This window comes from Bufo bufo, chromosome 1 (assembly GCF_905171765.1).
Source record: "Bufo bufo chromosome 1, aBufBuf1.1, whole genome shotgun sequence".
NCBI lineage: Eukaryota > Metazoa > Chordata > Amphibia > Anura > Bufonidae > Bufo > Bufo bufo.
Window position 1 is genome coordinate 719962965 of NC_053389.1, and position 17166 is coordinate 719980130.

The following is a 17166-nucleotide window of genomic DNA, read 5'->3' on the forward strand; positions in this document are numbered from 1 at the left end:
ACAGTGAGATCATTTGCAGTTTGTAAATAGTTTTTTGCCTATACTAGAAGATATTTGGAAGTTTTCATGAGCCAGGAATTTTGGAATTTGCAACCTAACCAAATGGCTATCACATCGCCTTATTGGTGCCCACTTTAATAAGGCAAAGAAAGGAGCAGATTTCTTGATCTTTTTAGATTTTAGAATAATATTGCTGTTAATTATGCATCTTAAAGCTAATTTATGACAATTAGGGGTGTTTGAGTTTAGTTGTTCATTTTATTTTAGCAACTGGATTGATGGAATGTTTTTGATTTAAAGGGTGCAAAGGAGTATTTTTACTAGACTTGTATGTAGCAGTCCATGGTTGTGTATTTCATCGATGTCATTTGTATGGGATTTTTACTTTTGCTTTAAGAAAAGTCGTGACTTTTTGTGGAAAAAAACACATCATGATATCAGACTGTGGAATAAGGATTTCATGTCGATATCAGGAAGTAATCATGACATCATCGGTAGGAAACCAGTGACCTAGTCATAATCTGGCCATAGACCTAGCAATTCTCCAAAACGATCTGAACAATTATATAATTATCAAATGAATTTCCTTTGGGAAATATATTTTTCTGTAAGCCACCTTCCTGACAAGCATGCCAATGTTTTTCTGCTCCTGTACTGACTCCTCTGCTTTACTGCTTAAATTGGGCATACACTTCAGACAGCTGTAGGTTGAATGCTTGTTCGGTCAACATATATTCCTCGTAACTTCTCAATGCACATGTACACTCGGCTCAGCCAAGCTTGCATTTGATCTGAATAGGAAGAATGGAGTAAACTGCTGCCAGGCACCTCTGGAAGTGACTTGTCATCCTGAGAACAAAAGGATCTGGTGTGTTGAAATCCAACAGCCTGATCGTCCTTTCCCCGGACACCTACCATCAGGGAAAAATCAGGACAACGCCATACACATTAGATTCTCGGGCTGTCCTGTCGGTGGGTTCAGAAAACAATCATTTAAAGTGTGTGGCCAGATTTAGATATCCTAGCATGAGATATGAATATGCTGAAGATATGTTGTGTCTTTGGCTTAGAATATCTACTTCACCTAACACTATTTGCTGTGCTCAGGTACCCAATAAAGTGGTTCCTACTACTGGTAGGGAAATATGGTAACAATATGGTTTGTTATTTTTGGGAGTGGACAATAAATTTTATGTAATTCCTGTGTTTGCATGGCTTTCCCTGGATTCTTCCTAAACCCAGTGTTACAGCAGTGGCTTCAGTCTCCCGTCAAGCTGCTCTGCTCCCCGGCAGTGCAGACCCACCTCCCGCTCTATTCTTCCCAGTGAATCCCACTGCCTGTAGGTGCATGCACGTGCTCCCCGGCTCTTAAAGGGCCAGGAGCACGCACCCTAGTTCACACTAGCCAATAGTTAGTTACTTGTAGATACTTAAGGCACCTTCCCTAATGGGAGGGTGCAAGAGCAATAGGTTCCTTAAGCTTGCTAAGTTCCTGCAAAGGTATGCTCTATTCTGTTATCTGCATGTGTATTCAGCTCTGCCCATTTATTCTGACTTTATGCTGCCTAACCTGACCTGTGCCTGACCTCTGTATTGACCCTTTGCTGCCTGCTCTTACTTCTGACTGTTAACTGCATAGCATGTACTCTGCCAGCCGTGATCTTGGTCTGTCCCAATTTTATATGATCTCTTGGAGCCCTGCATTGGTGTCTCTGACCCCTATAGGTCAGCTGTTAACCACACAGATACTACTTCCGGAGTTGGAGGTCTGGTGGTTCGGTTCTCTTGCAGCAATGTCCAGATCCTTGTATAGGTGTGAAAGCGGAGTGCCAGTATAACGCCCTTAGGATTGGCTCTAAGTCAAATCTGTTGGTTAACCCACTGTCATAACGCCGAGAAATTGTGCTTAGCCTAAACAGCTTCCTATTAAATTGACCCCAACATGGTGAGAAGTAGACTGCAAGCCCCACTGAGGACAGGAACTTATGTGAGATATGTTGCCACTTCTTCTCCATTCAACATTATTATATTTCTATGTAAATACAAACGATAACGCGTATTATTAAGTATTGCTGTTTTTTATGTATATCATATCCGGGGTCTGGGACAAATCCCTATTCATATCACTGTTAATCAGTTCAGGCAGTTATTTTAAGTTGCCATAGTTTCCACTTAATATGCACTGGGAGAAGTGAAGAGGGAATATGGTGTTTTATTGTATGCTGCAGGATGCAATTACATTTGTTCTTCCCTTCCATGTAATATTATGTGGATCATAAAGGTGATTTTTATAGTATGCATTAGTCTTACTGTTCTTGCTTATCACAAACAGGGGAAGACAGTCCAATCGATGTCACCGGGACCCAGTTTGTAGAAAAAGACATTGAGAACATGGCGAAAGGTTAGTGCAGTTCTTGCTGCCGCTCATCTTATTAACCCTCTACTTTGCAACCAAGTTATATAACTTCAGGTGTGATGTATATGACAGACACTGTACAGAGAGTGTATTCATGTAAATAGGAGACCTCTTGGGAGACAGACGCAGTTTTACAAAGAAAACACATTCCATTACAGTCACCCACCCATAATGTCCAGGGAGGCTAGAGCTGACCAAACCTTGGGTCAGCAGACCAGGACAATTGATCCATCTTCCCCAGATAGCTTCAAACTTCAAAATATAGTTTTGCTTCAAGTAGCCACCCCTTTGTAGTCTAATGACACTATTCATCCTGGAGATGTAGTCCTGCTGAATCCAGTGAGCTGCTATTCCTTCCATTGCCTGTGTGGGGAGTCGCTCTGGTAGACAGGATAAGCGAAAGCAGCATAGAGGCACCAACCAGTTCTTAAATCAAACAGTTCAGTGTTTATTCAAGTTCAAAAGCAAAAAGTCACATTCAACACAAAGTCACCTTTTGGTTTTGGTGTTAGTTTACACCCAGCTGGCAGTTCTGCCTCAGAGTCCATGAACAGACTTTAGGAGGCCTGTTTCCCCTCACACAGGTCTAAGACCTCCAAGCCCAGCACAAGCCTCAGATCCCAATACAGAGATCCTTTCTGCTGAACCCAGTTGTCTTTTAAAGGCATCTAGGTGTTGTCAAAACCCGGACCGGCACATGAGTCCAGTCCGGTGTTTGACCCCACCTGGCCGCTAATCAATCCAGCAGCACACACTGGGAGGAAAATACCTGCCTCCCTATACAACTCCCTATACTGTGTCACACTTGGTATCACATTCTCCCAACCCTGATGGAACAGACATTTTCCAGATCCCTATCACCCAGGATACCTAACAGACATATTTTGGGATCAGCTGTAAGGTGTACTGCAAACACATTCTTAAAGGGAATGTGTCACCTATCATTCTTTTTTTCTGCCAGTTAAAACCAGATAGTGACACACATCCTTTGAGCTAATTTGTCTTTATTTTCTGATTATCGATTTTAAAAATTCTATTTTCTGAACATGTTTATGGGGGGCGGCCATCTTGCCTGAGCCGTTGTTAACAGCACTTAGAGATATGCTTTACAGCAGCCACCATGCACCATAAATACAGTAGATTGGAGGGGACTAATTGACTTCTATGAGAGATTTTTATAGGTATGCTCTGTGACCTCTGCAGATGTTAGTAGGGAGTAGAGGAGCATTGATATAACCTGCTATGAATGATGGCTGCTGTGTTATTTATTTACGGTATATAAAGGTGATATCTGTCACTGCAATCCTGCCTGTGATGATAATGAGATGACTGCTGAAAATTGATCTGTACAGACCAAGAATTGTCACCTTTTACTAAGCTTAGAGTTAGTGGCCAGTACGAAAACGGCAAGATTTTAGGATTTAAAAAAAAAATAGTGACATGGAAATTGGAAATAACCAGCAAGTTGATTTAAACAATAGGTCATTTTCTGATGACATATTCCTTTTAAGTTTCCAGGACCCCTTTCAAGTATGCACCCAACTCCCTGCATTCCTACCCCATATATACACTGAACAAAAATATAAACGCAACACTTTCGATTTTGCTTCCATTTTGCATGAGCTGAACTCAAAGATCTGAAACATTTTCTACATACACAAAAGTGTGGGTGAGCGGTTTGCTGACGTCAACGTTGTGGATCGAGTGGCACATGGTGGCGGTGGGGTTATGGTATGGGCAGACGTATGTTATGGACAACGAACACAGGTGCATTTTATTGATGGCATTTTGAATGCACAGAGATACCGTGATGAGATCCTGAGGCCCATTGTTGTGCCATTCATCCACGACCATCACCTCATGTTGCAGCATGATAATGCACGGCCCCATATTGCAAAGATCTGTACACAATTCCTGGAAGCTGAAAACATCCCAGTTCTTGCATGGCCAGCATACTCACCGGGCATGTCACCCATTGAGCATGTTGGGGATGCTTTGGATCGGCGTATACGACAGCGTGTTCCAGTTCTTGCCAATATTCTGCAACTTCGCACAACTATTGAAGAGGAGTGGACCAACATTCCACAGGCCACAATCAACAACCTGAACAACTCTATGCAATGGAGATGTGTTGCACTCCGTGAGGCAAATGGTGGCCACACCAGATACTGACTGGTTTTCTGAACCCCCCACCCCACCTCAGTAAGGTAAAACTGTGCACATTTCAGAGTGGCCTTTTATTGTGGGCAGTCTAAGGCACATCTGTGCAATATTCATGCTGTCTAATCAGCACCTTGATATGCCACACCTGTGAGCTGGGATGGATTATCTCAGCAAAGGAGAAGTGCTCACTAACACAGATGTAGACAGATTTGTGAACAATATTTGAGAGTAATGGGTCTTTTGTGTATGTAGAAAATGTTTCAGATCTTTGAGTTCAGTTCATGCAAAATGGGAGCAAAACTGAAAGTGTTGCGTTTATATTTTTGTTCAGTGTAATAAGTGGGCCCCATCAATGCCCCATCTCAGAAAGTAGCGTCCTCTCTCACCCATATGCCATGCAGGAGAGAGGGAGTTTGTACAATCTATGTATAAAGTAGGGTGTTGGCGTTAATTCTAGGACCTCAGTCCATTGCTCGTTTGTTGTAGGACCAACACTTTTCTCTAACTGTTTTCCTACAGATGAGCTGCAGAAATTGTTAGTGGAACAGATGGATTTGAGAAAAAAGCTGGAAAGGGAATTTCAAAGCCTGAAAGGTATGTTAACCACCATTGTGATTTGTATCCCTGTTCTATTCTTACAGTGGTTTTACACCTCCGTTGGCAATCCTCCATTTATATTCCCCATTCCTTCTGGACCAATTCTGGCTTTGGCTAAAAATAAAAGACAAACTGCTACAAAAACTGTTATGTGTTTTCAAAAAACGCAGGGTATGATACCACCCAAATAACTCCTATTTTCACCATTCATGTTGAATTTTTTTTTTAACCTGTTATGGCAATATGAGAAAACCTCCCATCATCACCTTCAATGGGAAAATTCATGTACAAGACAATATTTCTCAAACAGGAAAGAACCCCATCCTTGCAACATAATCACAATTACTATTCTTACACAAGTTTCCAAACTGCAAGTTTCACCCCAAGTATGTTCTTCATAAATCGGGGATCCCTTGCTTGAGATGTCCCTCCTCTTGAATGACATTACCGTATTTCTGGCATGCAGAACTCACCATTTTATGGCATATTTTTATTAAACTACAGGGCTCTTCCTTTAATGCACAGCATCAATGCTCTGGCCTATGCCGCAGTGTAAAATTCAAGCAGTCAATGTGTCCACTGAGACCTGTAAATCTAGGTATACGCTATGTGGGCTCTATTCAGGTCGCACAGTGAATGCACATTACTCCCATTTATTCTAAGTAATATTTTACTATAACAGAAGATGCAATCTTTCCATTATAACTGGGATGCAGAAGTGGCTAGCACCAATATCTCGGCTTTTTTTTGGCAGCAGAGTCCCTTCAGCCAAGTGAGGAGAGCCATTGTTAGCAAGTAATGGTTCTTATGAGAGCCATGGGCTTACCAGTAATGCACAGACTGTGCTGCCAATAACAATGATTTTTATGGTGGCACAACAATAAATTAGTTTTAGCATTGCTCTTTTCTTGCATATATCCTGGTCAATTATCATTACGATCACTTAGAAACAGGCAAATAGTGGCGGTAATAGTGATTAGATTGTGAAGTATACAGTACAGCATGCAGCTGTAAGACAGGATTTGTCAACGTCACATAATCGATGGTCCCTCACTGTAAACTATAGACTCTGTGTAGTCTGATCCTACATTCGTACTCTCTTCTGTCTGCCTTTTTTTGTCTTGGTAAATTTCTGCTTTTATATTAGGCTACTTTCACACTGGCGTTTTGGTTTCCGTTTGTGAGTTCTGTTCAGGGATCACAGATCAGTTTTGCCCTTAATGCATTCTAAATGGATAAGGATCCGCTCAGAATGCATCAGTTTGGCTCTATTCCGCTTTGGAGGCGGACACCAAAACGCTGCTTGCAGCGTTTTGGTGTCCGTCTGACGAAACTGAGACAAACGTAAGTAAGTAAGTCGATGGGTATGGATCCGTTTTCTATGACACAATCTGGCACAATAGAAAACGGATCCGTCCTCCATTGACTTTCAATGGTGTTCAAGACGGATCCGTCTTGGCTATGTTTAAAGATAATACAGACGGATCTGTTCTGAACGGATGCAGACGGTTGTATTATCTGAACGGATGCAGACGGTTGTATTATCTGAACGGATGCAGACGGTTGTATTATCTGAACGGATGCAGACAGTTGTATTATCTGAACGGATGCGTTTGTACAGATCCATGACGGATCCGCACCAAACGCGAGTGTAAGAGTAGCCTTAGAAGACAAATAGGAAGTATGACTGCAGGATCAGACTACACAGAGTTTGCTTGTAGTCTGTCACCATGGAGCCCTCACTGCAACTGCAGAAACAAAATTGCAGGAAATTTTTAAGCAAGATTATCGCAACTTTGCGTTCCTTTTTCACTTAAAGTGCATTGGAACAATATAAAAAATGGCTGTTAAAGGGGTTGTCTCACTTCAGCAAGGGGCATTTATCATCTAGACAAAGTTAATACAAGCCACTTACTAATGTATTGTGATTGTCCATATTGCTTCCTTTGCTGGCTGGACTCATTTTTCCATCACATTGTACACTGCTTGTTTACATGGTTACGACCACCCTTCAATCCAGCATTGGTGGGAAATAGCACTGGCCTGTGTACGCTCCTATGGTCCCGGCCACCTGAGAGACTGGCGCTTTTTTCTGTAGTGTGTACGCACGGTCACCGCTGCTGGATAGCAGGGTGGTCGTAACCATGGAAACGAGAAGTATATAATGTGATGGAAAAATTGGTCTAGCCAGCAAAGTAAGCAATATGGATAATAACAATACGTTAGTAAGTGCCTTGTATTAACTTTCTCTACATGATAAAGGCCACTTGCTGAAGTGAGAGAACCCCTTTCCATATGTATGTCAGCAAGAGGCAGAAGACAAATAGGAAGTATGACTGCAGGGTCAGACTACACAGAGTAATGTAATCTGTCACCGTGGAGCCCTTCACCAGAGCTGCAGCAACAAAATTGCAAGACATTTTTAATAAAGATTATCACATCCTTAGGCCTCATGCACACGACCGTTGTGTGCATCCGCGGCCGTTGTTCCGTTTTTTTTCACGGACCCATTGACATTCAATGGGTCCGTGGAAAAATCGGACAATGCACCGTTTGGCTTCCGCGTCCGTGATCCGTTTTTCCAGTCCGTGAAAAAAATATGACCTGTCCTATTTTTTTCACGGACAACGGTTCACGGACCAATTCAAGTCAATGGGTCCGTGAAAAATCACGGATGCACACAAGATAGTCATCCGCGTCCGTGATCCGTGTCCGTTTTTCCTATCATTTTCAATGCAAACTTGACTTCGTTTTTTTTTGGGTAGCCAGTCATATTGGCATCCTAGTGGGAGAACGTTCTAATGGAGGCTCCTTTAACAGTTATCCTCTCTGACATCATGGCCATGCGCCTTGTACTGCCACTGAGCCATCTAAAATGTGTTCTGTCCCCACATGAAGGCGATTGAAGGTGTAACTGATAATGACTTTGTGACTGGCCTACCTTCGTATCCAAGCAGTGGAGCAGACCGGACCGGCAGATGCTCAGGTTAGATGGATCCAGACGTAGACATGAGGATGCAATCAAACGTGGGTTTATTTGATCCAGAGCAGTGTCATACAGTGATACAATACAGGAATGCAGTAGATGCTGTCATGTGGATGTCTTTTCTGAGGCTAACTGCTGAGGCTACTGCTGAGGCAACTGCTGGTCAAAAACTGATGCCTTCACAAGCCGAGGTGTGTGTCTCCAGTCACAAAGGATGCAGCACTGAAAAAAGGCTACAGGAAGTGACCAGGCCCAAGGCTGCTAAAACCACGCCCAGACATAAAACTTTATAGACAACGAACGAAGGCGTGCAGCATACAAATTCCGGCCAGCAGATGGCAGCAGAGAACAATAGATTTAAACAACATAGGTAAAACAAGAAATAATACAGTGCAGAAATTCAATATGAAAGGAACAGCACACTCCCCGTCTGAAATTCACTTTGGGGATTTCACTATGACGAATGTCCATAAAATATAAACAACCTGTAAAAAGAACATGTTAGAATGCAAACATAGATTAGTCCTGTTTTCCAACTTGGAATGGAGAAGATCTGCGAAACTAGATACAGTCCTGTTCACCCATCAGGGACGTTCTCGATGGGTCTCATCCAACTGGAGAAACGTTCAAAGCGCTGACAACTGAAGCTGGCGGTTTGCTTTGTTCCAGTGACTAATGCACTAACTTCAGCGCGGATTTCTGGATCATTATCCGGATCCTGAATGCTGAAAACTTCCTGTACACATTCGTCCGCCTCTCCGAGCAGAAACTCTGGACGAAAGACGAATCCAACGTGATTTTGGTTGTTGGGTTCTGTCACCTTCAGATAGGCAACCACTGCGATGGCCTCCGTGGAGGCATCCGAGAACACGTGGAGTTCTTTCTTTATGCTAGAGGAAAGTGAGGTTTTAATATAGCATCTCGGGATGTGGATCTCATCCAAGGCACACAAAGATCGCTTCCAGGCTTCCCATTTTTGCTCTTTCTCGGAGGGAAGTGGGGTATCCCAATCCTTGACTGTTTCAGAAAACTGTCTCAGTAGAGATTTACCTTGTATGGTGATGGGCGCTACAAATCCCAGCGGATCAAATAGGCTGTTTACCACTGATAGGACGCCTCGCTTTGTGAATGGCTTGTCTGCACAACTTATCTGAAAACCGAAGGAGTCAGCCGAGAGATCCCATCTGAGGCCCAAGCTCCTCTGCACAGGTGGACTGTCCAGTCCCAAGTTAATGTCCTTGAATCCTGGTGCATGATCGCCTGATTCGAAGGCCCTCATAACGGCCAGGCTGTTTGAAGCAATTTTGTGTAGTCTAAGTTTAGCTTGGTACAACATACTTTGAGTCCTTTTGAGCAGATCGATAGCCGCTTCTTCAGTAGGTAGTGATTTGAGTCCATCGTCTACGTAGAAGTCCTTTTCTACAAAGTCTCTGGCGTCTTTACCGTACTCGGATTCTCCCTCTAAGGCAGTTCGCCGAAGGCCGTAAGTTGCCACGGCAGGTGAAGGGCTGTTTCCAAATACGTGTACCCTCATACGATATTCTGCCATCTCTGCGTTGGTGTCGTTATTCTTGTACCACAGAAACCTGAGGAAATTCCGGTGGTCCTCTCTGACTACAAAACAGTGGAACATCTGTTCAATGTCGGCGGTGATGGCAACAAGCTCTTTTCTGAACCTCATCAGCACTCCAACTAGGTTATTCGTCAGGTTAGGACCTGTGAGAAGGACATCATTAAGCGATACACCTTGATGTTTGGCACTTGAGTCGAAAACAACCCTAATTTGATTAGGTTTCCGTGGGTGATACACTCCAAATGAAGGCAAGTACCAGCACTCGTCGTTCTTCCCTAAGGATGGAGCTGGTTCTGCATGGTTGTTGCGGAATATTTTGTCGATAAAGGCAACGATGTGTTCTCTCATCTCAGGCTTACTGTTCATGGTACGCTGAAGAGAGTTAAATCTAGACAGAGCTTGTTCCGTATTGTTCGGGAGTCTCACCCTGGTAGCTCGGAAGGGTAATGGAGAAACCCAGTGATTGGTTTCGTCTTTAAGGAACTCATTGTCCATTATCTTGATAAATTCTCTGTCCTCTACTGACAAAGCTACTTTATCATCGTCCTTGCTTGTGTGAAAGACTAATCTTCCCAAGTTGTCAGCAAAGGGAGGAATGTCGTCAGGTGGTTGTATGAGGTCTGGAGGCTTCTCTTTCACCTGATAGTGATGAGGGCAAGGCTTAATGCAAGTTGTGCGTCCATCTCCACGCACGTACGTTTTGAATGAGTGGATTTTTGGCTGATCCAAACATACATTTCCTATGACTACCCATCCCAAGTCCAGTCTCTGGGCGTATGGTGCATAGTCGGGACCATTACACTGTTGACGCACCTTGTGTACCCTTAGATTGTCTCTGCCAAGCAGGAGTAGAATCTCGGCGTTGTTGTCCATAGGTGGGATAACGTTGGCAAGGTGCCTTAGGTGTGGATGGTGAAATGCAGCTTCCGGGGTAGGAATTTCATCCCTATGGTTGGGTATTTGATCGCATTCGATCAGCGTCGGTAGAGGTATTTCCGTATTTCCACTGACGGAACAAGCAATGAATCCTTGTGCCCTTCTGCCGCTAGTCTCTATGCGACCCGAGCAGGTGTTTAAGATGTAGGGTTCTGACGGTCCCTTTATACCAAAGGCTTCAAAGAATTTAGGTCCTGCTAGGGAACGGTTGCTTTGGTCGTCAATGATGGCATACATTTTTACTGCCTTTTCTGGTAGCCCCTCCGGGTAGACCTTGATTAGGCATATGCGGGCACAACATTTCTCACTCTGGCCCTCCCCACATACGTCCAAGCATGAGCAGGAAACAGCAGTGGCTGTGTTAGCGTGGTTCTGGGGCTCCCCGCCATGACTTTGAGCAGGACTGGTGGTGACAGCAGCAGGTGAGTCCCTTGTGAGTGTAGTTGGGTGCATAGCTGAGGCATGTCTTTCACTATGACACTCCTCACACTTGATAATGGATTTACAGTCCTTAGCCATGTGCTCCAATGAGGCGCAGCACCTGAAACATACCCCAAGCTCGGTGAGGACTTTCTTGCGCTCCTGTATGGTTTTGGATCTAAATCCTCTGCATTTGTTCAGTGAGTGTGGTTTTTTATGAATGGGACATTCACGATTGAAGGCCTTGTCTCCTGATGAGGTAGTGTACTGTCTACCAGTGGGTACTGCAGATGATGGTAGGTTAGTCTTTCTAACATTCACGCTGCTCTTAAAGTCTCTGTGTTTATGTACAATACTTTCATACCTTGATGATGGTGTCACTGAGGCTGTAGTATTGAACTCCAGGAAGTCGAGGCTGGGGTCATTCCTCATCTGGGACTGTTCATCGATGAATCTGCAGAAATGAATAAATGGGGGAAAAGTGACGTCATGCACTCTTTTGTACCTTGAGACTGATGCCGCCCACTTCTCTTGCAGGCTGTATGGTAACTTCACGACAATTGGGTTCACCCCATGGGCTGTATCCAGGTAGCACAGCCCGGACAGACGAGGGTCTCTTTTGGCAAGCTCCAGTTCCATGAGCAAATCACTTAAATCCTGAAGCTTATGGACATCCTTGAGACTGATCTTGGGGACGTTCTGCAGTCTCCTGAATAGTGCCTTCTCTATTGCTTCTGCGCTGCCAAAGGTGCGTTCGAGTCTCTGCCAGGCTGCAGCGAGACCTGCTTCTGCTTGTCCCACATAGACAGTTCTAAGGCTCTTGATGCGATTTGTGGAGCCTGGGCCCAGCCAGTTGATCAAGAGGTCGAGCTCCTGCTCTGCAGTTAGGTTGAGGTTGGCGATGGCGGCTATGAAAGTTGCCTTCCAGGCTCTATAGCTCTCCGCACGGTCATCAAATTTTGAGAGACTGGTGTTAATTAGCTCTCTGCTCACCATAAACCTGGCAAACTCAGACATATCTGATTTCTCACTGCTTGTTGCCATGACAACTTGTGATGCCCCTGGGGCGTATAGGCTGTGTGGCGTGAAAGGGTGAGATGCTTCCGGGTAGAATGATGTTGCTGCAGGGTTGAGCTGTGGTCTAGCCTCTGTAGATTCTGATGACTGTTGCTTGAGCTGTGGAGGTAGGCCAGGAAACACCTGGTAGCCATCTTGCTGTAATAACTGCCCTTGAGAGAGCACGTCTGGGCGACTGTTATTGGATTGCTCGGGTGCTGTGGGTGTCACTGGCACTGCAGGTAGAGCTGACTTGGGGGTTTCAGTGTTGTTGGCTTGGACAGTACTGCACACTGGGGGTGGTGCAGATAACTGTTTCAGTATGTAGTCGCTGGTGCGATCAACTGGATCGTCTATCTCCTCTGGCGGTAAGCAGACTGAATCAAGGCCTTGGCTCAATGCTTGCTCAAGTAGTCTTACTCTTGCTAATGCGATTTCCTCTTCCCTCTCTGATTCGAGGATCTTTATTCGAGCCTCTGCTTCTGCTTCTGCCCTCTTGGCTTCTGCCTCCGCTTCTGCCCTCTTGGCTTCTACCTCCGCTTCTGCCCTCTTGGCTTCTGCCTCCGCTTCTGCCCTCTTGGCTTCTACCTCCGCTTCTGCCCTCTTGGCTTCTGCCTCCGCTTCTGCCCTCTTGGCTTCTGCCTCCGCTTCTGCCCTCTTGGCTTCTGCCTCCGCTTCTGCCCTCTTGGCCGCCGCCGTCTGTGCTTCTGTTCTCGCAAGGACTTCTTTTTCGGTGAAGGAACGCCTTACTTTGGATAGCTCTGCATTTATGCGGGCCTCTAGTAGTCTGTCGCTCAGGTTGGAGCTTCTAGAGCATGATGATCTGTAGGACCGTGAGGAATGTTTGGACGAATGCGATCTGTGTGATCTAGTTTCTTGCAAATGAGAGATGCGGAGTTCCACTTTATCTTTAGCATCCAGCACCATGGCGTCTCTTTGTCTGTCTATTGATTCTGCCTTGCACAATTCTGACGGGGCTTCTTCAATATTAGAGTCTTTTAGAAAGGTTATATACCTTGTGGACAGTCTCTTGTATCTTTCATGGGCTGCGCTCAGCCGCCCGACGGCAACTTGTAAACTGATGGCATCACCTGAGGAGGACTTAAGTCCTGATATGAGGGAGGAAACTCGTTCCCATAGCTCTTCCAGGTCGTCACATAGCTCATCTTTCCTGGTGTGATAGTTTTCCGTGATCTTTATAGTTGGTTTGAGAGAGCGCCTTGGTCGCGTGACTTGGTCTGCTGGAAGTGTGGTTTCTACCTCCAGCTCTTCATAATGATCAGTATCAGGTTGCATTTGCTTTGTTTCATCACTGGGGAACTGTACAAGGTCCTTTTCGGCCATTTTGATTTAAGGTGCGCTGTCTCTTTAAGAAATCGAACTTTTGAATTGGGGGCTGAAAATTGCAGTGCGGCTCAGATGAGGCACCCCGATGAGTTTCCCAAAGTCCTTTTAGTGAATTGCGGGGTTTTGGTATGAGGGAGGCCCCGCGTGCGCGAACAGTTCTTATATCATGCGAGCAAGGGATAATATAGGATGTAGAAAGTGGCTTGGCGAGTAGTGGAGGACTTCCAGGCGAGAGTATATCTACTGCAGACAGGCCGTGCTTCCCCTTAGGCTTATGGGACATGCACTGTTGCCGGGCAGATTTGCTGGGAGTGGGCCTGTTGCAGGGGAGGTTCCTGAGTGTGGCACTGGGCTCTGAGGGAACCTGTAGCCGGGCATTGGACGTTCAGACAGATATTGACTGGGGTATAAGGCTTTAAGGCAGTTTTTGACTGTTCTGTCCCCACATGAAGGCGATTGAAGGTGTAACTGATAATGACTTTGTGACTGGCCTACCTTCGTATCCAAGCAGTGGAGCAGACCGGACCGGCAGATGCTCAGGTTAGATGGATCCAGACGTAGACATGAGGATGCAATCAAACGTGGGTTTATTTGATCCAGAGCAGTGTCATACAGTGATACAATACAGGAATGCAGTAGATGCTGTCATGTGGATGTCTTTTCTGAGGCTAACTGCTGAGGCTACTGCTGAGGCAACTGCTGGTCAAAAACTGATGCCTTCACAAGCCGAGGTGTGTGTCTCCAGTCACAAAGGATGCAGCACTGAAAAAAGGCTACAGGAAGTGACCAGGCCCAAGGCTGCTAAAACCACGCCCAGACATAAAACTTTATAGACAACGAACGAAGGCGTGCAGCATACAAATTCCGGCCAGCAGATGGCAGCAGAGAACAATAGATTTAAACAACATAGGTAAAACAAGAAATAATACAGTGCAGAAATTCAATATGAAAGGAACAGCACAAAATGCAAAACCTGACTTAAGAAGTCAACTTGGGAGAGTTTAATTGAGACATCTGAGCATGTACTCCGCCTCGGGTAATAATATAGACAAGATGAGCCGAAAGCCGTGATTAGCGCCTTTTACAATGTGACCTTATGGTTTTATGCCTCCTAGAAGGTAGTGGATTGATGGCCTGGAACAGCTTAGGAGCGTCAGGTGGCTTACTGCTCTGTACCGGCATGGGGATGTTGTATTCATTTCACTAATATACCTGTGCTTGTTTTTGGTGGGAAATATGTGTTTGTTTAATTTCCCTCTATTTATTTTCCAGATAATTTCCAGGACCAGATGAAGAGGGAGTTGGCATACAGAGAAGAGATGGTCCAGCAGCTGCAGATTGTAAGAGGTAAGCACTCCTGCAGTTCTGCCGTCGCCTGACGCCGTGTACAATCTGACGCCGCGTACAATCGGCTCAGTTGCCTAGGTTTAAATGCAAGGTAATTTAACAATTATTTTTTCTTATTTAATATCCTCTGATTAGCCTGAACATAGCAAACAAGCCTCGCTCGGGCCTTGCAGGCACCATTACCAAACAGTGATTGAACTCCTCTGCACACTAATTTGCATGGGTTTCTAAATTAAAAATCGAGGCGTAAAATTACCTGCGTGTTAATGCCTGCGATTGTGTTTAATTCTACTCGTATCCATCTGCCTCCCAGCGCAAAATCACAGGCAGTGTCCTTACTGTAACTCACTTCTAACAAACTGCTCTGCTTTTAACCCAGTCTTGTCTTTACTGGTGGCTTCCACCACATCTGCAATGCTGAACATGTGCATTTTGTGCTGCATTATAGTCAAAATATAGTATTATATATATATATATATACAGTGAGCATGGAAAGTAGTCTTATTGATCATGTAGAGAATAATTACATGACCATAAATATGGTATTAATATAGTGTAACATATATGGAAATATAAACTCCCATTCAGCTGTGATCCCATTGTGAAGGTGTTCAGTGCACCCATTAAAGATGTTGCTGTATTAGCTTTATTCGGACTGGCAGATGTAGAGAACATCCTCACTGGCAAGGAATGGGTTGAGCATTTGGAGAAGAGCCTGTCATTGAGCATGAGAAGCTAAAGTCTCCTTTCTTTCCCCAGACACCTTGTGTAATGAACTGGATCAAGAGAGGAAAGCACGCTATGCCATCCAGCAGAAATTAAAAGGTATTAGCAAAGGAGACAAGAGAAAAGTGTGTCACGGAGCAATTTCAACTGCATAAAAACTGTGCATATAGACAGAACAAGAGTGGCACTGAGCGTACATGTTGTGCAATGGGAGGAACTAGAGACCACAAAAAAGAGCAGTTTTGAAAGTATAAAAACTTGTATATAGCATAGAAGAATGGTCCCAGGTTGTAAGAGGACTTGCAAATGGCCCCCATCTTTTCTATCATAGCAATGTTATCAAATGAGTCGGGGAGGGGGGGGGGGGGGGGGTTGTCCATGGGGTCATGCTGTCCTACAAGAATTAGAAAGGCAATGGTGGGAGAACAAGGCTCTTCTGTCCTGGGATGATGAGGAATGAGAATGATGGATCATTCTGCTCCTAGTATATATTACAAATAGAATACCCAAATATACGTATCCCCTTCTGGTAGAGGAGCAAAGTTCTGTAGCCTATCATCATGCAAATGCTATTATATGGAAGCCTAGGCAGAATGAACACTTTTGTAAGATGCAGTCTGTATTCTGTTGACAGACTTTTACAGTGATGCCTTTGTACAGATAAAGCTCATTTTACATTAGTGTTCAGAACCCCTATCGCCCTTCTGGTATTACTGATGGCAAGGATATGCAACCCAAAAAATACTGATGAGCAGCCCCTATTAAGGTCTATTGAGGTTCACTGTTGCCGTTCGTTTAAGACTTTGTTCACATTGGCATGTTTTTTGATCCACTGCCTAAGTGAGAGGTAGATTACCTCGTTAATTTTGTAGCCTGCCTTAGCAATGTGTCTGACAGTTCTGAAAGTTATTTAGTATATTAGTAGTTTTTTCTTATGAAAGTTTGTACACAAAAGGGTTAATTTGTTACTTTTTTGAACATACGTGACCTCTGTTCATGTTATATAGTACATGTTGACATTTTATATGTATATATATATTTTTTTTATAAGATGCTGACACCAAGACTTTGCACAGAGAACTGTTCCTTCAGACTTCAAATCCCGCACCCCTTAGCTATATCTGGGCTCCAAGGAAACTGATGTACCCTCCAGCCCCCTGAGAGAAACACAGGGAATAGTTTCTGAAGAAATCAAGCCATTCCCTGTTTCCAGTGGAAAAGAAGGACAAGGAGGACCCTCCATTTTGGAGTTTTCCCTCGAGACAATAGGCGGACTTGTACATATTGTAATATGAGCAACTGAGGAATCTGAGCCAGGAATGATCCACAGATCGACCGTGTATTATAAGGTTTTTGTGAATAACCAACACCTATATATAATATAAATATATATAAATATATATATATATATGAACAGCTCTTTCAAAAAAGTTCAATGTATTAATTGTTTTACGATTGATTTCATATTCCGTATGGTTCCACTAAACCTCAGTAGAACCTCCTGGCACCAGAAGTGTTACACTAGGGGTTATTGGTGGTAGAGTGGCCATGTGCAATGGATATCTAAGTACTGTGATTCTTATTAAAGCAGTATTTTTT

The 17166-nt window shown here is 44.2% G+C and overlaps 1 protein-coding gene across 1 annotated transcript in view; it reads left to right on the forward strand.

Annotated features, from left to right (window-relative positions):
* Positions 1-16728, forward strand: part of SKOR1 (SKI family transcriptional corepressor 1) — a 29006-nt gene extending 12278 nt beyond the window's left edge. Inside the window, exons 4-8 of the mRNA XM_040415787.1 lie at positions 2333-2401; positions 5099-5173; positions 14767-14841; positions 15601-15666; positions 16619-16728. Of these exons, the coding sequence (XP_040271721.1) occupies positions 2333-2401; positions 5099-5173; positions 14767-14841; positions 15601-15666; positions 16619-16728 (395 nt within the window). The remainder of the gene's footprint in view (positions 1-2332; positions 2402-5098; positions 5174-14766; positions 14842-15600; positions 15667-16618) is intronic.
* The last annotated feature ends 438 nt before the right edge of the window (positions 16729-17166 follow it).